Source organism: Ischnura elegans, chromosome 9, assembly GCF_921293095.1.
Source record: "Ischnura elegans chromosome 9, ioIscEleg1.1, whole genome shotgun sequence".
Taxonomy (NCBI): domain Eukaryota; kingdom Metazoa; phylum Arthropoda; class Insecta; order Odonata; family Coenagrionidae; genus Ischnura; species Ischnura elegans.
In genome coordinates this window covers 34669349-34693916 of record NC_060254.1, presented here as the reverse complement: position 1 = coordinate 34693916, position 24568 = coordinate 34669349, and the positions used below count along the sequence as shown (strand labels likewise).

Below are 24568 nucleotides of genomic sequence, written 5' to 3'. Positions count from 1 at the left end.
TCGTGAGGCGGGTGACTGCCCGCACAAGGCACCCGCTTCCTAGGAGATCGATGCCCCGACGGCAAATAGACGCCGGCATGACTAACAGTCACCAAACGATGTCTAAGTTAATACGGTGTCCATCGAATTACAGTTGAGGCCCAAAGAGTAATACGAGCGCAAGTCCTCCTACGCTGTTTTTTTACATTGCCTATGCTAACCTAGACAGTACTAGTCCAATGTCAAACTTGTCTCTAGTCTACAGTTTAATCCCCCAAACGGTCACAAATTACTCTCTCAACCAGTTGTTAAGTCTTTTTTAAAATGAATAACTCGTTAAAACTCATATTATTACATAGAAATAATAGGAGTACACATGCTAAATCTTCGTCAACATTCACCTAAATATCTGTATAAAAATCTTACTATCTGAGAAAATAAGTACTGAAGAAAATTTTTCAAATATGCGGTACGAGAAATGTTGACACGGGTTCAGAATTTTTCAAAACAAAACCTTAAGCACTAAATGAGTCATTCATCAGGAAAAATATAGACTTGGTGAGCGGCATTGATGCGTCCTAAGTTTTCTTGAAATGTTGAGCGGTGCCATTGCTGCTACGACCTAAGTTGGTTTGTAGCGGGATGTTTCTTCCTCCCCATGTTCCAGTTGCGATACGTCCATAACATATTTCAAGAGAGAAAACGGTAAAGTTACCACATTTTGGCTTCTTTTCTGGCTCTTACTTAAATGAGTGGGTAGATATATGAGAGCACATTTGGGGCATAATTATCTCTTCGTTGTAATACCAACCCAATAATATATCCTACGGAAGGAAATTCATATCTTACAGAAATATTGAATTTACATAGTAATAACATTGGTATAACATTATTTATGACTATTCGTTATAATACTTTTTATACTATCATTTTTTATATTTTATTATTTTTTGCAATTTCTTTATTATATTGAGTTTTCCAAATGTAAGGGATTTTGAACAAGTGTCTCAGCTACCATGGGAAGAAGGATCATTACCCACGATTGGTTTTTGAAGCACTCCTATTCGCCTTTAAGGTCTCGGCTGAATGGTTTCCGGCTTTATACATTTGTGAAGTTATATACTGCTGTACAAGCATTCAGGTCTTTGTATAAAGGTGATGGCTAACGTATTTAAATCTTTATCCGTATCCGAATCCTTATCCCTAATGAGCCATCTCAGAGAAGCATGCTCACCGTTATAAAGACCTGCAAAAATTGTGCATTTAGGCTCAGTAACAATTCCCTTGCCAATAAGAAATATTAGCACAAAATAAAAAAAACAATATACTACTCTAAATGTCTTTTAACTACAATTAATAAATCTTTTACCTTGTAATTAATGTCTTAAGTTTTCCATACACAACCAATTATCGCCAATTGCTATGACTTCTTACGATTTTCTTAAGATTGTTGAAAAAATAACAGCACAAAAAATGTTAAAAATGAAGACATATCGTAAAAATTATAACATAAACATAATAAATAATAGCAGGAAACAACCATTTTTGTAGCTAATTTGGATAAAATAACGACGAAATTATTATTGGTCAGCTTTTTTCGATTTGGGAACACCGTGCGGCGGCGCGCCGGTTGGACAGTCGGTGACAGCGGGGTACAAGTAGGTACACCTCAGTCCGTAATAAAAAGGTAAGGAACAACAACTATCCACTTTGGTTTCTGGAGAAAAGACCGTTGAAAGTAACTTCAAAGTCAGCCCTGAAATTAGTTTGTATGAGAAGTAAAGGAGATAGCTGGTAAACGAGATAACTATGCGTCATTAAAAAAAATAAGCTGCGGTTAAAATAATACGGGGGAAGACAAACAACGCGATCCCCGTACACTCATCATCTGAAAAAGAGCGTTGGAAACGGGCAAGAAGAAGGGTCGGAGCAAGGTCTTCTCGTCTGGGGAGCCGGTGAGAAGGCCGATTGGCAAGAGGCCAAAAACAACTGCGCTACGACACTGGTCACCGGGCAATTACGATAATCGCAGGAAAAATCGATTTCCTGAAAATACTACTTCAAAGTGCTCAAGATTGGCGAAATTCGAGAAAAACGAAGATTTGAAGAGACGATAAACGTTAAAAGGGGCTGAAAAAGAGCTACTACTAGAGTGAATAGAAAATGACGACTACAAATCAATAAGTGAAAATACAAACTCGATGCCAAAGGCATTATAACGGAAATAAATGGAAAGGCATTTTGAGTGAGTACTAAATAACGTAGAGGAGGCGATGAGAGATGAAATAAAAACGGAAGGGTCTTATGGGAAAATTTGAACATCTACCGTGGGAGCCTTCTAGAAACGAAGATGCCTAAGGGGCTTTCCCCGACATATCCATGCATACGGGGATACGGTTACAGTTAACAAAAATGTAGATTGAATAAGCATGAGTATTTCCTCTGATGCCATAGTTCTGGAACCACGGAAGCTGTATTGACTCACGAACAACAAATATGCGTCTATTTCAACGCGAACCGCCAAGTTCACGGGAAGGGAATCCGAGTCATACGAAAACATTTTTGTGGCACGAAAAGCAAATGGCTCCCATTGATTTCAAAATCCTAAGTAATGACATCACTTCTTTATAAGCATCGCTGCGATTCTTGATCATTGATTTGTGAAAACTGAATTCAGGGTATCAACTATACATTAAATATGGATAAATTAATTGAGTCTAAGAGGCATGAAACCCACATCGAAAAAGTGAACTCTTACCGCACAATGAAAGACATATCAAATAAAAATTTACAAAAATATAAAATAAAAAATATTTAAAAAAAATAGATCGAGTTTAATTATAAGGAGCGTCTCAAGTATACCTTCTTACGTGAAAATGCGGCACGAAAGTACGAAGAAGTAGCTGAACTCCGAAGTACGAGATTTATTCTCCTAGGAAAATTTAAAGAAAACAAAAAAGCAAGGGATCAGTTAAACTATCACATTGCCGGATGAAATGCCATGTTCTACATCCCAGTGGTGATAGCAAAATCGCTACCAGAAAAAAATTATAGATCCTTCAGCTCAGTAATCATGTCAATTCTTTATAAAACTCCACCTATACATATCGGGTATCGTAAAATGTTTTTCGCGACATCCGAAAATACCTCACCTGGGTACTTCGAGGTTCACGAGAAAATATAGGCGACATTAGAGGTCAACAAATGGCCATACTAACGTCATAAGTGCCTTAAAGCATGAAGAAAAGGAATCCACAATCGGAATTCGCTGACTGTATACACCCCAGGGGATTCTCAATTTCCGCCCAACTGACAATCACATGCCACACTAAAACCACCACGTAAAAGAACATAGCCAACCAAATACAGATTTGTGACATAAACAAAACGCGAGTAACTTCCAAACGGGATTCCCGCCGAGTTGGTGGAACAGTTGCGAACGCTCGCATGACTCACTCCACTAGCGTCTTCAGGGCCTCAACCCGATGGAAATCCCAAATGGTATTTTCTCGCATCATTCGACAGGGAAACCGCAAGAATTCAAAGCACGAGGAAATCAACATTTGCTAAGTATAACCAAATAGGGTAGTAGAAACGATCTTTAAATTCCCCCAATGCTTTAATAACTATGTTTGGGATTTTCATGAAATAGTCTTAAAAACAGAGAACGCGTGGAAAGAAGAGTTGCCAGGTACGTGAAAATCGTTAAGATAGTCTTGTTAGTATAACTGACCTCTTAGATAAACTCGGGTGAAAATCTCTGTCAGACCGTAGACTGAAAAATAGACTAAAGCTATTACATGTATAAATTCAAGAACAGTGTATTTTCTGACGAAGTTAGCCTTATCTTACGAACACCAATAAACTACGGTAGATCAGATCGTATGCGCGACGTTTTTTGGACCGTGTGGTGTGCATGTGGGAATCCTATTGTATGCTGCATGCTAGGGCTTGATCACCCCACACCAGACACCCTAGAGGGGGCTCGCAGAGTATTATGTAGATGTATATATGTGAGAAGAAAGCGCACAAGGGCCAATATGACAGTTTGGGGGAGCGGTTACGTTACTAGGAAATGTAAACTTGGAGGTGAGCCATATAGCAATACAATTGCTCCGGTTCATTCCCCCTGTCCATCCACTACAGTTCACCCCACCCTTCAGGAGTATCATTACGTAATACAACAGCTCAGGTATACTCCTTCGGAGCATCTGCACCACCTCACCAACCCCATCTCTGTCATTACTGTTCTAGTGGTCCTCCTATTTCACATCGTAAGCAGCATTCGTCTGTTTCATTGTTTTAAACTTACTAGTGCTAAATTTATATATACTAGTGTACTAATTGTTTTGAACACTTAAATTCTTTTTTTATTTTTTTAAGTTTTAGTCAAGCAAGTCATCACTGCTGACAAGGATAAGCTCGCAGCAAATTAAAACGGATACGCATAAAGGGAGTTTAGGAAGAAGATAGATGGGTTCCTTTCCTTATTACTTATTTATAAGAAGATAGGGGCTGGATTGCTTTAGTAACTCCAAAAGGGTAAACTGTTCGCCTTTTTTCGCGACACCGTATCACCCTGTAGAATTTATTTTTTCGAAGAACCGTTTGTTACCTCAATCATCTTACCTGGTTAGAATCTTCACGTAATTTTCATTAGTAAATTTGACCCGGTATTGAGGAAATATGAAAGCAAACGATGGAAGCATTGGTGGGTATGAGGCCAAGTGAAGCATGAGGTACAGGGAAATAAGTTCGCGAAAGTCCCACGCTCAATAAAATTGAGGGATCCCAAACTATGGTTTCTGAACAAATATATTAGAGAAATCCACCATTAATTGGGGTACATTTTCAAAACAAGTCGTGGAATCGAATTCTACTTCAGATGGGTAGGAAAATTTGAAGAATACTGGGCTGGAACAATTCAAGTTTGGAGGGTAGAGAGGATTTTCAGGAAGGCCGAAAGGTAATATCAGCGCCAAGAGGTTCGCGATTTGATATTACATTCGACGAACTGCGCACTCACCTTTATCTCATTCCCTTCAAATATCAACATAGAGCTAAAGAATCATTTGGAGAATCTTCGAAAATGCTGGGATACGACCCTTGAGGAGGGATGCTAGCAATCTAGAAATACTACTGACCATTAACAATTGGCCCATAAGTAATTAACACCTAAAAACCACCTAATGCCTGAATGGGTTAACTTGAAAACAAGCAAACAATTTCTTCGGGAATACGAAATCATTATTTAATACGTGCGATAAGAAAAAAATATGAACGATCGGGCTACTTACGATCCGACGTACTTGCTTAATGAAAATTTACTTCATCCATCTTCAAGTTCTTCGTATCTAATTACAACTTAAGCCCAAAAATGAATCCATTAAAAACCCATGTCTATTACACGTTCCGGAGTCATGGCTGCATAATAGAGAGCATTAACTACAACATATACATAGTTGCTAGTAGCGCAGGTTCTCCAAATATTCAAGTTCAAAGCTACATTATAGGAAATGTTCGTAAAATTAAGTAACGTGAAAGTACCTTCTCTTACCTGAACCAACGAGTGAAACGCATCACTAATTTAAATGTATACCTCTGATCAGAAGGAAAGTAGGATATAAAAGCACCTATTAAAATGAAATATGAATGATCTGCTGAACACAATAGTGCGACTTTTTGTTCACACATAATCCGTCAACAACGAAGTATAAAAGTATCAGATGCGAAATCAACACGAAGACTAACCTTTCTTGTAATTATAATACTCTTTTAATAAAAATCCATGAAAAACCAACAAAACCATAAATATCGTTTCGGCATTTCAACAAAACACGGCACTGCAAGTCAGTTCCCTAGGAAGGAGAAGGTTTTAGTTCTCCAGAATCTTAAATTGCGACGCTATGAGAAAAAAGTAATTAAATTGAAAATTTCAAGTTACAAATCATATCCGCTTCACCGAAGTGGCCCATTTTTCCGACAGTCCATCAATTACACGGTCACCGAAATCACACTAACGCGTAAGATTGAAGAAGGTCCATGATACTGCTTTTTTGACCCATGATAAGAAGAGGAGGCATTAAGAGATACTTCTGTTTACTAAACCAAACAAAGGCATCAGGTGCATAACAACAAAAACTAGATAAAGATCCCTCACATTAATATTTCGGTAAACATTAATTAGAGGCCCATAAAACAGCTGAATGGCACAACGGTGCATCAAACAGAGGGCCTGATTCTTCCCTATCTCTTGAGATTTCCGTTTGATCTTCTTACCCAATTTAAATAGTAGCAGCCCGTAAATCACATCACTTAGGTTACGAAGTAAAGCAAAACTATGGACCGAAGAGATGGATAAAAAATATTGACTAACGAAGACGTTGGGCGCAGAGTAAACAATCATCCGAAAGCTTGCTGATATGAAAGGCCGGAAGTGAAGTCGTTTTAATCGACAGCTACATAAGTATCGGATTCCGCTTTAAGTTCAATGATCTGATATTCGGGGGCAATTGCCAAATCGACAATTCAACAAACACAAAAAATACGGTAGGAACAACGCGTTACCCGATAGAGATGAATGGACAGTGCAAAAGTAAATTAAAAATGACAATCAAGATAAAAAAAATACAGCCAATAAAAATGTAAAAAAAATAGTTCCTCCAGTGATGCCTAGATAGTCAATTGAGGGAGTGAGAAACCAATGGCTACAAGTGATTTTTTTCTTAGCAGAGTTAGGTAGAGAAATTTTTAGAAGAAATACAAAAAAACTTCAAGGGATACGAATCTCTGTTCTGGGGCCGTATTCTGTATTTCGTCGGTGCCGCACCGGTCGGTTTCCCTTTCAAGCCCACCGACTGGACATCAAACCGTACCGACAACGGATTCCGCACCGACGACGACACTTTCAGCGATTCTGTAAGGTCGTCGGTTTCAAACCAGTCGGTACGGTTCCCCTTCCTTCCCAAACAGGGAAAATCCGAATATATCCGAAGTTTCACGTGTCTCCACCAATGAAAGAAGGGTAAAAACAAGTGAAGACTCATTGGCACAGTTTGTTGTCGTCATTCTCAATCTTTTTATTTGCGGAAATTACGACTTATTGCTAGATTTAGATAAACGATATTGGATAAGTTGTTAACAATGCTTATATAATGTGTGGTAGTAATGCTGTACCTACAGAATCGAAGGAAACAATATTAAAACATCACAATAAAGTTTGTATGTGATGGAGATTGTTGTTGCTGGAATGAATTATTGAAACTATCCTTGAGATCGTAGTTTCTTTTAAATATTGGTTCCGTATAATGCTATTTATTCATGATTTGGTAATATAGTTGTCATTAAGTAAGTTCCGTATAAATGTTATCAACGGAAGGTTATGCCATTGGCACCGTAGCAGACGAAAATAGCATACCATGGAACGTGAACGTAGGATTCAAATGCAAATGTAATATTAGAGGAACAAGTTAGGAAATTGTTATAAAAATATGGAGCTGGGTGCAATTAAAAGAAGTGTAATGACGAGGAAGTAAATAAATTGTGATTGGGTGAAATACATATGAATAAGTTGCGCATTCCAAGTGAGAGAAAATGATAATATTGCGGTAAACCTCATACTTATTAACAAATATCTTCTTTTATCGTCAAGGGAATCAATGGCTGACGATGAAATGAAATATAGTTGCCCGTTACAAATGAAAGAAACTGATACCGTTGTGGCAAACTTCATACTTAAATAAAAAGATCTTATTTCTATGCCGAGAGAAACGCCAAATTGATGATTGAGTGAAATAACAGTCGCCTATTCAGAGTGATATAAAGTGATAACATTGCGGCAAAACTCATATTTAATCAAAAATATCTTTTTTATGTCAAAGGAGCAAGTAAATGATGATAGAAATAAAGCCTATTACAAGCGAGTGAAAGTGCGGTAACATAAATGAGAGAAAGTCATTATATGTTAGCAAACCTCATTTTTATTATTTATCTTATTCCATTCCATTTCCATTCCATTCCATATTCCAGTTCCATTATCTTATATTTCTGTCAAGGTAATTAATATAGATGATGACACAGTGAATTATAGAGGCGTATTCGAAGGGGCAGAAAAAGATAACATTGGAGAAAACCTCATTATTTACTCGGTGATGAGGTAAAAACAAAATAAAACGTACAATGCGCACCGGGGAATTCATGAAACCCACTAGTCGGTGGCCGTACCGACACCTCTTTGCTGTCGGTACGGCTACCGACGATCTCCCGTCCTCTCGTCGGTGCCGCACCGACCGGGTTCGTACAGAATCGCACGACTTCTCACCGGGAGTCGGTGTGACGTCGCACCCGACGAATCGGTGCCGCACCGATCGGTTTGGAGTTACAGAATACGGCCCCTGTGCTGATATCGAGTGCTAGATCAAATGTACGAACAATTATCTAGTTGATCTCGTTTGTTTTCTTTACCTAATTTCTGTATCTTACTCTGTTTAGTAAAGAAAATCACTTATACCCTTGGCTTCTCACCCCTTCATTTAATATTAAAAAATATCTACGCAATGCCGGCGTAGGGAAGAATATCTTAAACCTTATCGCAAAATCTTACGGTCATGGAATAGTTACGCAGCATTCATGCACCACGGCGGTTAGTATGTCTTCAGCAGGATATTATTGCCTTCTAACCAGTCTTCCGCAGAGCAAACATCGAGGTTCTCAAGACGGACGCAAACTCGCTCCCCCTACCAACTTCCCACGCCTAAATTTCCGCGTCTTTGCATTCCACAGTATATTCCTCCTCTCTCAGGACCGTTTAGAACATTGAAACACCTATCTTAGCCCCAATTATAAAATTTCCGACATTAGAGTGACCTTTTCTGTATTTTCCTTGTAAGAACCTTTTTAGATTGCTATTACGCATTTCTAATTTCACAAAGATTAATCAAATTTTTGGGTCTTTGAGCCAATAATGATTTTAAAAATCGGATTCGCCAATTAAAATATGTTCCTATGTTTATACCAGCACGGTAGTGAGCTTTTCTTAGCGTCAGCACTTAGAATAACAATATCATGACGTTCCTACTGTTTGACCACCCTGCACACATACTGTTAGCACCATTTTCTATTTGAAAACCAGAATGGTACAATCTCATCTACAAAACTAGAAAAACTCTGGTCAATCACGGTAACAAATTACTAATCCAACACCACTCTAAGTATACCTTATCTACCTGTGCAGCCTGCGGTGAGCTTTCACTAATAACTGACCTGATTCGTGGAACTCATGTAATTACGTCTAAGAAGAAAATTACATCCTCCATGGCACAAAAATGTATGTACTAGCTTTCTGAATAGAACAAATTAGTATTGTGGAAAATGCCAACCTCCAAGTGTGAATTCTTATTTGAATCAAACTGAAGGCTGTTGATGTAAATTCAAAATAAAGATAATGAACTTTCAGGCCTGATAATGAGCAAATAATTTCCTTAGCATCTCAGAATTTTCGGTTAAAAGTTTATTCATTCTGCCATTTGCTAAATCTGCCCTAGACAGTATAATTAAATTATACATTTGAAATTAATGACACCCATGGGGATGGAAGAAAAGATTTTGAACTTAAAAAAGTTGAACGAAAAACCTCATTCATATTAACTGGGACAGAACATGGACAAAAAAATCTTCAACCTACATACACAGCACAGAGAGAGCTTGAAATAATCATATATGGGGCAATTTTATTTGGATATGAAACAGTTCCATACATTTATGACACTAAATTCCATTTCCACACCTTCATACATATACATATTTTAATCAACAAAGCAAATTCCAAAACACCACCTCGTCCAAATATACAGTGACATGTATTGGTCTGAGAAAAGCCAGAGACCTATTAATTTCCCAATGAGTTTAAATAATTGTCTGATAAAAAAATTGAAAAATCTTATTAATCAAGAAATTAATATGCAGTTTTTTTCAAACATCTTAATGCCCATTAATCGGCGAGCTTAAATGATAAAATATGTTTCTGATATCAAGTGATTCAACAAATCCAGAGACTAACTTTAAAATGCTAGCAAAGAGTGCAAAGGGGAACCACCACAAGTTATTTGTATTTATGCTGGAAACAGTTAATGGTAACTGGCAAACTTAAGAAATATTTCTTAGGAGTATGAAGATTTGTATTAAAAGAGAGACCAAGCCAGAAAACAAAATGAATATTTGAATTATTAGTCCACCAAACGGTAATAAAACTGGTGTACTGCACGACTATTGAGGTAACGACCACATTAACTATGACACAGGTCCCTCCACTGAAGGAGAATAAGGTAAGCTTTCGCTTACATAGCATCCAGATGCCTCTTAAATAAGAGGTTCCACAGTAGTAAGTTTACTAAGAGTTTCAGGCCAATTATCCCTCAGGAGAACCGCCACACCCATTCACATATCCACCTTGGAAGTGTCAACAACGCTATTTCGAGCACCCCTTCGTCTCCATGAATGAGAAGGCGCGGTACAAAGGAAAACACAGTCCGATCGATTGTTTTCCAACGCAAGCGAGAAGACAAGAAAAAGGATGGTGGGACGTAGGGGTGTACCAGCTTATAACGCACCTACCGTATCCTACCCAGCACCATACACTAATCTGTAATAAAATAACGAATTCAGCAAAATAAATACTAACATAAAAGTCCAACGATGTCTGCTCAAACCATATGAAGAATTTAATGAAACCGGAGGGTAAAGAAGCATGCCGATGTCAGAATGAATCAAAACACACATTGAATTTATATTCTGAACCCTGTTGTTAAAAATACACTTGCTTACGAAAGCACTCCTCAAATAGTTGAAAAAAAGGGCCTTAATAGTGTTATCTAAATAAATTGATATATATCTGTAAACAATTAAGCTTAAGGGCATTCCAATGTGCTTCACGATGAGTTTGGCGGAACAAATGACACTAAGAGTAAACACTATAATAACTTCGGAAAATTTTAGAATATAATTTTTTTCTTAATTTAAAGATTCGAAAAAGCTTTCCATTTGAGATTCGAACGAACTTGGTACATGGGGCTTCATTCATTGCTCGTCGGCTGCTTAAGTTCTATGAGTTGGTGTCTAGGGGATTACTTTTCATGTCGTCGATTGAGCGTAAAATAAATAATAAATTGCAAATGACACTATGAAACTAAAACAAACAGCACATATCACATCTTACAGAAACACCTCGACACCACCACAACAAATAATCACCGCTACATAAACTTGAAGTAAGAAGTGGTTATAATCAGCGTTTCCATTACACATAACTACTTTTTTTAATGGCACGACAGGCACTGACGAAAATGGGAGGATCATAATATTATTCAATAGGAAGTAGACGAAATTAATTCCTTCGTGAGGAATTCAAACCAGTCACACCGCCGTAAACCTTTCACTTACACGACTATCAAAGCCAATTTCTTTATAAGGGTAGTGCTATTTAGACGCACAATCAAATCATGAAAAGGTACAATTATATTAACGAGAAGAGTGATAACATTGGTCCATTGCAAGCGTGCCGAGGCATAATAAACAAAATTATACTTTATCGCATGAAATGTACATCTGAGCCACTCGAAGTACACGGTATGGCACCGTTAATACGGAGATATACAAGAAATATCCAACGGTTATCGACGCTAAACCTTTGCAGGCCATTTCTTGATGAATTCCCGCAGACAAGGGCAAGTACACAAATACTGATTAACTTGTTTGGGATGGACTCTTGCAGAACTAACGCCTAGACATTAATAACAACGCACCAGACAATGCAGTACCATGCCACACCTTCACAATGCGAAATGGCTTATTCAGTAATTCATTCACTAAGTTCAATCTTGTACACTAAGTCGATACGCACCGAACACAGAACAACATGACGCCATTTTGCATCGTACTATGTACCGACTACATCAAAAAACTCACCGGTACTCCTCTGCTGCTTACAGATTACATTCAGCTTTGTCTTCTTATCGGCTTGCGTGTACTTGATCAGCATTTCCACACTTGTTCATTCACTCTAGGTAATTGCAACGAGATACAACGAATGCAGATCGCTACTTCCAATAGCCAGTTGTGGACTACGTTCTAAAAGACACTGACGATACTGTCGCCCTCTGAAACTGAGACAAGTGAACGTCGAAATTATCGATCCGCATGACATCAACGCGGGAGTGATAATTTTTACTTGGAATTCGATTTGATGCAACATTTCTTCATTGGAAAGGGAATGTGATTTAAATAAAAACATGAGTTTTTCGTGGTATTCGTTTTATTGAGGTAAACTATCAATACGTCTAATGCTCAGGCCTGTTAATTTCAGTACTAAGACTAAGCACATTATCACCAAAAAGAATAATCAAAACCAAAGTTTTAAAACGGGCAAAAATACAAAAAACAGTATGCAAAAATAGACATTTGAAGAAACCACACAAAAACCAACTGCTGCGAACCATTCTTTCACTCCTTAGAAAAAGGGACAGGGTTTCCCAAGGCAACTTGACAAGGTAGAGTATATCAATGATTTTCCTGGATTTTACTTGATTAGTAGGGAAAATGGGAAGTTAATAATGCAATCAATGTAGGATTGTGGCACTGAGGATAGGGGAAGTGAGCTAGAGTGTCATTACGAGGCCATTGCTCTCGCTATAATCACAGAACTCGACTCAAGCCCTCAAGTATAATGCTAAGGATATTTTTGCAAGGATATCTCTATTAACTTGAAACCAATAGCTAGAACAATGACATCTAATTCCCGGAAGATGGAGCCTTTCCTCTAAATGACAGGCACTTAAATACAGTAATGTTGGTGCATGAGGAGCTTTCATATTTTCATAATCTTGTAGACTCGATCAATGAGGTGACTACAAACAAGTGAGATCGAGAAAATGCATTATTAAAATCCGACATGCATATAAAATACAACTCAAATGAAACAATAAGTTTTACTGAATTACATAATGAAAGCACAAACATTTGCACCATGAAGAGCTCCATGGTCTCATGAATACCAGTTGAAAACACTTCACTCCTCAAGCCAACACAAATTCAATCACACCTTGTACATTTTGTTTATAAAACATCACAGAAGCTTGGCTAAGCTAAATATTTCACATAGTATAATAAAAGTATGAACACAAGATATTTTTGTTCCATTTCAAGACATTATTCAGCAACATAAAACCCTCCCACTCTCACAAAAGCTTAGCCGGGGAGGAAAATAAAGGGTGCACATTCAACATCAGCAAACACTGCTGCTTCCCAAATACACCAAGGAGCAAGAAATGTGCGTGAACTCCACAATTTACCATTAAGCCCAATACCTCAAAAAGCAGTTTTGAACATCTACAAAACTGTACCAAATCACAAAACTCACACGGTGACTGAATTCTTTGCATGGCCCCCTTGTAAATATGAATCAAGGACTTACTTCAAAAATCTGATACCGTCAATTTAACACATTTCTCTTGATATTATTTAAGTCTCTACACACATTGCAATTACCCAACCCCATCAATCTGCTTCTCAGGTTCTCCAGCAATTAAATAGCGTGCAGTTAACAGCCCTTAAGGAACTGCAACTTAAAAGCAATCCGCTGATTATTTATGGTTTTATTATAAGGCTTCACAATGCGCTCATTCTTTCTCTCACATTCACTCTCACAGGCACACTTTTCACAATCGCACAATACAGGAAAAGGAGGCAAGTCTGAAACACTGAGAACGACAAGATTACATGGATTAAAAAGTGTTGAGGGTTAGGATTGACTTAAAAGAGGTACAAAGGGAAGCGTACTGGGGACTGACAGGAATGTGGTTGGGTCAATGAGCAGGGAGGATGATATCCTTAGATAATAAAAGCGTATGAACAATATCAAGCTTCTCCGGAGCACCGGCAGTGTTTCACTGACACGAGATCCACAACTTCATGTTTAATGGTGAAGTAGGGTAGGAGGCTAACTGCAGCAGGACCAGGAAAGGAGACCAAAGAAGATATTTTTAAAGGTAATAATTTCTCCTTTCACAAGGTCTCACACTCAACAGCTTAGCCAGAAGAGGCAGTCTGCTGTTCGCTCTGCATACTAAGTCGTTCCTTGTTCTGACGAACCATTTCAGCCCTGCGTTCCTGGAATGCAAATAATTTCCATCAGATTTAAGAAGAAATTTTTTTTTCCATTCCTTAAAGTGAGTTTTTTAATATTTTCTTGAACCTACAATATCCACAGCATATTCTCCAACTCTCAAAGTTAGATACATGTATATAAACTGGGTATAATAGGTATATTATTGTTGTATTTCAATCATATTTTGAAAGAAAAACTATACAAGGCTTAAATTTTGAAAGCCATAATGAGATTTAGCTGAGAACTTGAAATAGAAGGCAACACGCCACCAACTGTCATGAATGCTAAGGACATAATTACTTTATTAAAAAAGGGCGACAATGCACAGAAAGTGTGAGTCTTCTTTCCAATATTCATACTCAGAAGGGACCTTTTGTTTCAGTATCATATTTACTGAAAAAATATTAACATAGGTGAAGACTTGAAACTAGTTCACATAACTGAATATTCTTCAAATCCTAATTTTGTCTAAGTAAGACATGCCAATTCTGAGTGCAAGTTGCATTGAAAAAGATTAAGATTTAAGAAAGCTGTTTTCTTCTGAGATCTTGCATGTGCAAGGAGAAAACAGTGACACTTTACTAATGTTCTCTCTAAAGCTTCAGGAGTCAATTAATCTTATTTCCCAATAACTTAGCTGTCTCGCCTCCTCAATCGAATAAGGACATAAAATAATCAACATTAAATAAATATTTTGCAAGCACACCATTTTTTACTTTGCAAGCAATGAATAAAAACAAACATGCAATTTCCTCGAGTTTCAGCATAAACCCAAATTTTGAGGATTAAGTTGAATATTAATATAAGATAAATTTTAACATACTAGCTTCTTGACAACTTCCAGACTATTCATACTGCAGCAAGCATGTTCAACAATCATCTCACAGACAAAATAAACTCTTAATAGATTCAATACCACTCCCTCAACCACATCCATAATTGCAAAAGCCATGAAAATAAGATTATTGACAACATAAAAAAATTACTGAAGTGAAACTTCTACCAATAAACTCAAGAAAAATATATTAAAATATATTCTTCAGTATTTTTCCATTTATTAGGCTGGCAATAAAGTTATTGTAGTTAAACACATTTAAGTTGTAATTCATTTCCCTAGTATTTCCTAGTAGAATGTTTTAATGCTGTTGAGGAAAATTTTCTAAACATACAAAGAAGGAAACCTCTCATTGAAAGCGGCACAATGGTCACAAGTTATATGAGTGCCTAAATTTTCACCCTCGAAATGTACCGCCCGACAGAGTATAAGTTATCACACAGTGCATTAGTGATTTTATCCACTGTATGTATGTCCACAATACATAATACATCCAAATATAACCAAGGAAGTGGATTAATGGTTATTCAACTGATGACGATCTGACTGATCTTTCTTTATACTGGCCTCAACTCACCTATGCATGACATCTGAAGGAGATATAAGCATGCAAGGACTCTGGCTACTTCCTAAAAAGCTCTGCTACTCTGGTGTGCATAATTTTGTAATGACAAAGTTAAGTATTAATAGTCATAGCTAACAGGCTTGCATGAAAAATATTAACTAAAAAAGTATCTTTGGCAAAATGATCACCAGGTGATATTTAGTTATAGACATTGTCAGCATGGGAGTTCTTTCAGTAACAAATGAAGTTTAATAAAATATCTAATATACAAGGATACCATCAAATTAAGCATGAAAAATAATGATTTTTCCAAAAAGAAAAGAAGGACAAAATTATTGGAAGGTTGATGCAGTTCAGCAATATCACTTAGCTGGAGACAAAAAAAACTCAAAATCATGACCATTAGGCAGAAGAAACTAACGGACCTGATTTCATTGCAAAAATTTTGTTCATTTGAAATTCATCTCGCAAGCAAATGAAACGATTATTATAAAAATTGCCCCATAACTCTAGTCTTAAGTTATAGTTAGAGAAGTGAGTAATCTTTCCCAATAAATCAATCTTGTAGGAGAGACTTAAAGCTTAGAGCTTATTTGCTTACTGAGAAATTGCTAGTTCTTGGAATCAGCATTTTTGTTGCCAAGTTATTTTCATGATATCAACCAACACTTTCTCTGCACTCATACTAGCTGTAGAGGGATGTTCATCACCTACTATCACGTAGCAAATATTTCTCGTAGCATTGTGTGTATGTGCTACCGTATACATATTTATTAACTTAACCATCATTTATTTCTGCTATATACTTAAGAGTACCGTGATTACAATCACGACAACAAAAATTGATTGAATTCAAATGTTTCCTCACAGGACTGTTCAAACTTTGAATTAGATATTAAAGAAGTGCCTCCTAATCAAATCTTAATCAAACAAGGATGAAATATTCTCACTTAAATTAAGCGATAAACATTGAATTTACACAATAAGCTAAACAAGAATTTAAATATTACACAAAGAAAGCCACAACCTATGCGTGTCACCACAAACCTCAATGCTAGAGTTAAAAAATATATCATGACAATTCTGATTTCACTGTGAACTTATTATTCTTCTACATAATTTACGAAAAATATTCCAAATTTGCAGTATTAGTGACAACAAGAATGTTAACTTTTTTCTTCGCATACATCCAACAGTTGTATTATGCTTTCACTATTAGTTCTGACTCTAAAATAATGTCACATAACTTTGATTTCTTCCTTAGTACTATAATTGGTTTAGATTATTCCCATGGAAATTTGAATCCACACTTCTTTTCTAGAGAAATTAAACAACAGTCCTTTGCTACCTAACTGTTTATACACACATTTTGATAGAAAATTGTAAATACACTCCAATGACGTCATTACTAGATGCACAACATCCTACCTAAAATTTAACTGATAACTTCAGGCTTGACTTTGTGTAACCTCTCCATATTGGTGGTACCATGCCTATGTTGAATGTATTTCCAGGATATTGGCAACAATCAAATAACTATGTTGTGGCACTGTTGTTCTCAGTACTTCTAGCTACATGTATCACTACCATTATTTCCATCACCAAAATTGCTCTCCACAAAAAGCGTAAACCTTAATTTGTCTAATTTTTGGGTCATATTCCCATATCAATAGTTTCAGATGGAAAACAAAATATTTATCTTCATTTTTGATTCCTTACCTAGTAGAATTATCATATATATGATCAAAAAGAATTAAAAAGGAGAAATTTTACTCACAATTTTCCAATTATTCAATGTACGCTCCATGATATACTATATCGCATCGCAAATATATTGCTGAATGCATGAATTCATCAGAGCTGAAGGCACACTTCACTTCTGGTAGCAGATCAGTCGATTCACTTCCAAATATGTAGCTTGAATATTTAGTTGGATCGCTTAAGTCTTAATTGTTTCCACAGAAAGGGTACCATGTCTATCCCTGGGTACCATGACAAGGTTTGCTTGATTGTAGACTACATGTCTCCGAAAAACTTTACTTCATTAAAAATTGCTAGGGTATGAAAACTTCAAAAAAGGAATTACAGCGGTGAATACCCTAAATAAATTTTTAGGGCCACTGATAAATAGAAAATAGTTAATTCAGACTTTTCCTCAAGAAAACGGCTGTCATAACAATGCACCACTAGGCATGAGTTAAAAAAGTTCATTCGATGTAAAAACTTATATTCAACAAATTATGCATACCTGAACTCATACGGATATAATGTAGTAGGAATACTTGAAAAATGCAAGCTGTCTGGAGTGCAAATAGGAAATTACAAAAATCATCCAAATCAAAAACATGTTGCTATCATAACTGTTAATAGGTGGAATCTATGCATTTTTCTAATCATTTTTATGTCCTTACACTCCTACTTGTTTCAGTCTGTTAGCTAAGAGAAAAATGTTTTCAATTAAATGCTGGTGAATTGTATGAACTGAATTGTATGATAATAAATCTCATTTATTTTCTCATATTTGTATATTTTATAAAATTAATGACCAATTCAGTAAATTTGCAAATAGGATAGTAGAGAATTACGTACTGTCAGATGGAAAGAAAATGCCACGAATGAATTGCCAGCAAATGCATTGGATAAAATAGTATTCAGAAAATTATTCCTGTCAGACTTACAGAATATTTGAGGGGTGAATACATTTGAGCGAAGGGAGTCTTCAGACCTTTCACATAATCAAGATTAACATTCAAAAGTTAGAATTCACTGTTGCATTTATTCCCCAGAGTAATAAACGTGTGAAAGGGCACTGGCCATAAGTCACTACTTTGCACACTGACTCAAAGTACATATAAGCATACACTGTAAATATAGAAGAGCAATTTTATTCACCTCAAAGGCAAAAATACAACATTTTAATGATTAAATTAATAGTCTGAGCATGAAATCTCTTAAATGTATCCAATCATACAATAAAAGCTTCTAATGTAGCCACATTAATGCTTCTCTTTCAAGTGTAGACAGCTGACAGGGGTTCACATAAGGAATAACTTATCATTTTTAGCCATTCTTATTACAAGTAGCATTTAACTAAAAAATTATGATTTTTTATGTGCCAGATTCTTATACAAGATCTCATCTCATCACTACAAGAAAAAAAATCACCATATCACATTCCATAACTTCATCATTTAAAAGCATGCTATTGCATTCCAACATTAAGAAAATTCAGTGCCACTGAACAATTCATACATGGGCACTTACCTCAGAAGTGGTGATGTGATTATTTATGAACAACAAAACGTTGTACCCAGACCAAAATATAAAATCCATTTTATTTCTCATTTATATCTACAGACCTGTTTCCTCAAAACCTCCAGTTTCTTCTCCAACTCCTTTGTTTTCCGCTGCTCAGCAGCCTCAAGCTTTTCCTGCAGCTCTTTCTGAAGTTCCATTTCATTCTTCTTCACCTGTGACTCCGCTGACAGTCTGACTTCCTGCAGCTTCAGTACATTCTGCCCAACCATCAGGTACACAAAAGCATTAATTTCATGCAAAAGGCAAGTAAATTTCTTACGTCACCAAGTGAAGCAAGCTACAGAAAAACATAAACACTAAGGTATCTCTTTTAGACATGCAAACTCAAAACATTAAGAAATGTAATCAACGCCTTCAATATGTAAAAATACATAGAAAGAAACTGAAGCATCAGCTAAGATTAATAGTAACATGTTGAAATAGATTAAATACTAAAAAAGCATTAACCATTTGTGTATAATGTGTCTTCCTTGGGACATTAATATGCATTATCTTCTGATTCTTACAGGAAAGATCATGGCTATTATTACTATGAAACATTTAGGGTGGGTCTTTGTGGTGCAATTACTCCAAGAACAGCAGCCTTATCACCTTATAAGAACGACTTTGGGGTTGAATATGAACATATGAATATGAATATGAGAAACAATTAAAAAATCATGGTAAGCAATGATGTAGAGATTTTAGGCTGGTTTAAGAGCTAAAATAATGCTCCTTTCCCTCATTTTGTTTAAAGAAAAAATTCAGTTCCCAGATACATATATATCGGGTATGAATTCAGAGGACACTTCACAACACTTTAATTTAGGGATGGATTTATGCAACACTTTGAACCCTTGGAATGTTATTAGACATTAGGTGAAAAGAAAAAAATAGCTTATGCCAATTTTAAATACCTAAAAAAAAATTTAAAACCATTTTATATCAGCGTATTTCATATCTCAATTCTTTGGAGAACCATTAGCTGGTCAGTTATCTCATAGAAACAGATTCCCCAACCAATACTATTCTAGTTCATTTTAAAACAGAATTCAAGCTAAATATGTTCCAACGGAATAAATTACCTTCATAAAAAAGAGTTTTTAGACTATGTATTTCCTTTAAAAAATTGAGAAACTGGGCAAATCGAAATAGGACTAGGAAAATATATTGGAGTAAAGAAGGATTTGGTGCTTTCCTGACGAATGCTGTTGATAAAGTCTTCATGAGAAATCAGCCTGGTAAGGATGGACATTGCTGCCAACATTTCACTGGCCTTCTCTGCCATCGTCTTCAGGGCGAATGATTCATTCACCCTGACTCATTCGATTTCATTCGCCTTGAAGACGATAGCATAGAAGGCCATTGAAACATTGGCAGCAATGTCCATCCTTACCCGGATGATTTCCCGTGAAGATTATATTGGAGTAGCTTGGCAAATACAGGGGCATTTAGGACAACTGGGTGGAGCACTCTGCTACTGATCAGGAGTCCTACATTCAGATTTAGGAGACGCCTTCCGATATCCCCAAACATGAATCATAGCAGTAACTTGATATGACCCATGGAAAGGTACTAGTACAGTCCTCAGGGTGTGTGAAATTCTCGTGCTTGTAGTTAAGCCCTCCAAGATCTTAACCCTCATTTGTCAAAGTAACTTTAGAGTAGAAGCAGTGAGTGTGAGTGCCAGATGGCAGGAACTGTGGAGTAAGGATTTACACGGGTTGTACCAAAAGTAAGGTTCCCAATGAGCTACAACGTTGAGGGAAGATGCTAGGCTAAATCCCACAACAGTGCCGTGCATAGTGGTTCCCTACTCTCACGTATGCTCGTCCATGATTCACTATGTCGCTCAGTATTGGCTTCGCAACCGGCAACAATGGAAGTGTCGATCCCTGTTCCCACCAAGTGTGAGGTTCGAGCAGTAATCCGATTTCTCCATGCAAGAAAGTTGGCACCCATGGAGATTCATTGGCAACTGATAGAAGTTTATGGTGAAGAGTGCATGTCCATTCAGCACATCCGCAAATGGTGCTGGGCTATAGCTGAGGGTCGCACGGAAGTTCACAATGAAGAACAGAGAGGAAGACTGCCGGTTTCAGATTGTTCAGAAAATCAATAGTGAGCTGCACAAAGATTGGAGGGTCACAGTCCGCGAAATTGTTAAACGCATTCCTGAAGCTTCCCATTGCATAATTGAAAGAACTTTAGAAGAAATGTTGAGTTATTGCAAAGTGTGTGCTCGCTGGGTCCCCCCTGCTGACTAACAGACACAAGGAGTAATGCCTTGGCTCAAATTTCTTCAACAATGAGAGGGGGGAAACAACAAGGAGAAGTCGTTGGACTATATCGTCACGGGAGATAAAGTGTGGGTGTTTCATTACATTCCCAAAACAAAACTCTTAGGTGGCAAATGCTTCAAGAGCGAGCTGAGTCCGAGCAGACGTCACACACTTCCTCATTGGGTTGGTGGGAGACTTCTTCAACTAAGGGATACAAAAGCTAAAGCACAGTCTTCAAAAGTGTGACAATAAAAAAATGGACACTACGTTGAAAAATAGGCAAAAGTGTAAGCTTTTCAACTACGTGAAAATAAATAACAATTAACCAAGTTTTCTCTTTGTAAAAAATATCGGATCATTACTTTTGGTACAACCCTTGCAGCTGAAACAGTACTACCCTATGTATTTCATGATGCATGTCTTTGACAGCAATAAAATATTACGCAAGCACATCAGCTCTTTGGTGGTAATATGCAGGAATGTTAACAAAAATTAATCCTTGCCTCTGGAAAAGTTATGAGTGAGTTAAATTAGAAACTTCAATTTCTTATGAAATTGAAGTCAAGTGGACATTTAAGTTTTGTTCTGGATTGCTAAAAACAGAATTCTTCAATTACGGCTTCATTAAACATTCCTGGTAATAGACATAATCATTTAGTCAATTTCCTCAATAGCAAATGGAAGTATGACACCAATTAAAACTTTAAGGGTGCAGGGACAACAACTTTCACGATAACGGTAGTCTACAGTGAGCATTTAGCTCTAACCAGTATCAAAAAGTTTCAAGTAACAAGCCACTCTCTGCATAGCTACCACCAAAGATAATAAGTAGAGAGCAAAATGTCAACTCTTGAGAATATAAAATAAATGCAATCGCCAACCTTAGACATATCAATGCAAAAATTATATGAAGGGCAATGGAACAGAAAGTAGCATTTTTTATATGGTAGTAGTTGGCATCTTCATTTTGAATTCAAATGAGATTTTTTTTACCATGAAAACTAAGATAAGCTCTCCCCAAGATCATAAATCCTGCTAAGATTATTAATTTTGAAAATTAAATTATAACAACACATACCCCAACAAACATTCATAATACTTCTAAATGAATAAATAAGTCACTAAATTCTGTCAGGCAGTTGAGAAATTTGAATAATTCTTTTGGTTGCCACAACTACTTATGAATAATAAATTATTCCCTATAGAAGTTGAAACTATCCAGGCCATGGATGGTTGTGATAGCCCATAATTGTTGATCTTTTTCAAATGAACCTGATATGAAGGCCTAAAATGTGGGGTTTTTGGGGAGTGACGATAAAAATAAAATTAAAAGAAATCCCTATTGTGAAACAAGAGTGCCGTTGCACATAATTTTGTTATACATAACATCCAAAAATAATAGTTTAGTTTAATAATATTTCTAAATGTTGTTAAAACCTAAACTTTATTCCATTAAAGTTTGAAAAGAGTAACCAGGTGAGGTAGTCAGCAATGAAATGTAACCTGGCACAGATACTGAGAATGCAATCTGATAAAACTGGGAATAGAACACAAGTGAGTATAGTTATAGGGCTAACCTTGTCCACAAGAGATATCAGCTGATGTCCAAAAATTAAAATAATTTAATCAAACTCCTTTGATTATTTTAAAAGTATGTAGATTCTTATCGCAAACTGCAATATTTCATTCAACAAAGTTAAAAATAATTTCAACTGTTCAAAAACAAAAGAAAACAAATAATCGAAGTGCCAAACAATTTTCTTTAGCCATGGTCTAACCAATAAAATGGAAATAATAACCTTCTTAGCGCAACGGTATGATTTGTAGGAAAAATCACCTGCATTAAATTTTACGGTCATGCAGTGATTACATTTATTCTTCAAACACTGCAAAATTTTCATCACAGATAATAGTTCAACTTAATTTAAAAACCCTCGTACAGACACATAAAAAACTTCATAATAAGAAAGTTAGATAAGAGTAAGGACTTAATGAAGACGCCAACCTCAGTTTGGAGGGAATAAATGGAAGTAGTTAATGGATTGTAAAAAAAATATTAAATTGTAAAAAAATCATACAACTCGAACTGCAAATGAACATAAACTAAGAGGCCGACTAAACTTACATGGCTGTGCAGCTTTTCCTTTTGCTCCTGTTCCATCTGTTCTCGCCTGTTTTGCGCAAGCTCCAGCTTGCCTTGAATTTGAGACTCAAGGTGTGTGACCTTCTCCTGCAGACCATCACGTACTCGCTGAGATTTCTCCTCCTAAATGCAGTAGCCATAACTATCATGAGCCTTAAGTGTATTAGAGAACAATGCAATAGCTTACCTTAATGGGTGGGACTGGAGAATGAATTATTCCCAGAGTCACAACCACTTACCTTGCCACAAAATACCATGCATCACAGAAGTACTTTGAAACATATAATAAGCAAAATGGGATATTTGAAATGTGAAATGTACACCAACATGCTCGAAAATAATGAGCCAAAACTTAAGCAAGAGATAGTCTTACAGCAGAAGTGGTGTTTCTTGAACAAATGGATAAAGATAATGAGAGATATCCATGTCAAAGGGCCACAAAGAAATAAAATCTTAGTGTACAGTTTTGAACATGCACCACTTGATTAACTCTATAAGATCGTAATTCTTACTGAAAGTTATAATTTTTGGTGAAAATTATCAAACAACAAGGGGCTACAAGTGAATAAGAACATTATGTCCAACATTAATGAGTCCAATCAAATAAATGTAAACCACCCCTACAAATCAAGGTGAAAACTGGGACGAAGTGCAGTATAAGAATATGAAATGCACACTTACTAATTTATGGCAAAAACAGATAAGGCACAGTATTGCAGGAAAACTATCATAGCTCAAGTGACTTACATGGTCCCGGAGTCTTTCAATCATCTTCTTTATGTTCTCATCCCTTTGTGCGGCAGCTGTCTTCAACTTTTCTTCCACAGCAGTCCTCACTTCTTCAGTTTGCTGCTCAAGACTAAGACGAGTCTTTTCAACAGTTTCCAGCTATAGAGGACAAAGTATGCGTATGAACAGACGACAAAGATACTTTAAGAAAATTTTCCAAACAGAGGGTTATAGATTTCAATACACAGAATTGGCAATACAAAATGGGAATTGGATAATAATGTGAGAACAGTTGTAGGCATGAGACCAAAATATGGACAATAGTGATACTAAATAAAAACGGAACATGGAACCCAGAATATTTCTCAGCTCAAACAGATGGAGCACTCCTTAGCTACCTTAATTTCTATATATCCATCTTAATTCTAGTTACACTGTACGTCAGCTACTTTCAGACAGTCTGGCTATTCCCTGTACACTACACACACTTTTGCATGGATGGATGCACAGCATAACACTGATATGCAATTGATAAACAGAATGTACAAATAATCACCAGCATAGCTTAAAATCTTAGTAT

General features: G+C 36.5%; 2 protein-coding genes across 6 annotated transcripts in view; both read right to left on the bottom strand.

Moving 5' to 3' along the window:
* Positions 1-12123, bottom strand: part of LOC124164851 — an 88007-nt gene extending 75884 nt beyond the window's left edge. The window contains exon 1 of one of the 2 annotated variants that reach the window (XM_046542053.1): positions 11941-12123. In XM_046542053.1, coding sequence (XP_046398009.1) covers positions 11941-12013 — 73 coding nt within the window. In that variant the 5' untranslated portion in view covers positions 12014-12123. The remainder of the gene's footprint in view (positions 1-11940) is intronic. The other variant, XM_046542052.1, reaches the window with a different exon arrangement.
* Positions 12124-12268: 145 nt separating this feature from the next.
* The window catches only part of LOC124164852 (stathmin), a 37848-nt gene continuing 25548 nt past the window's right edge, over positions 12269-24568 (bottom strand). For 3 of the 4 annotated variants that reach the window (XM_046542057.1, XM_046542058.1, XM_046542056.1), the window contains exons 5-8: positions 24007-24147; positions 23242-23382; positions 18897-19052; positions 12269-14139 (exon numbers count right to left, since the gene is read on the bottom strand). In XM_046542057.1, coding sequence (XP_046398013.1) covers positions 14059-14139; positions 18897-19052; positions 23242-23382; positions 24007-24147 — 519 coding nt within the window. In that variant the 3' untranslated portion in view covers positions 12269-14058. The remainder of the gene's footprint in view (positions 14140-18896; positions 19053-23241; positions 23383-24006; positions 24148-24568) is intronic. The other variant, XM_046542059.1, reaches the window with a different exon arrangement.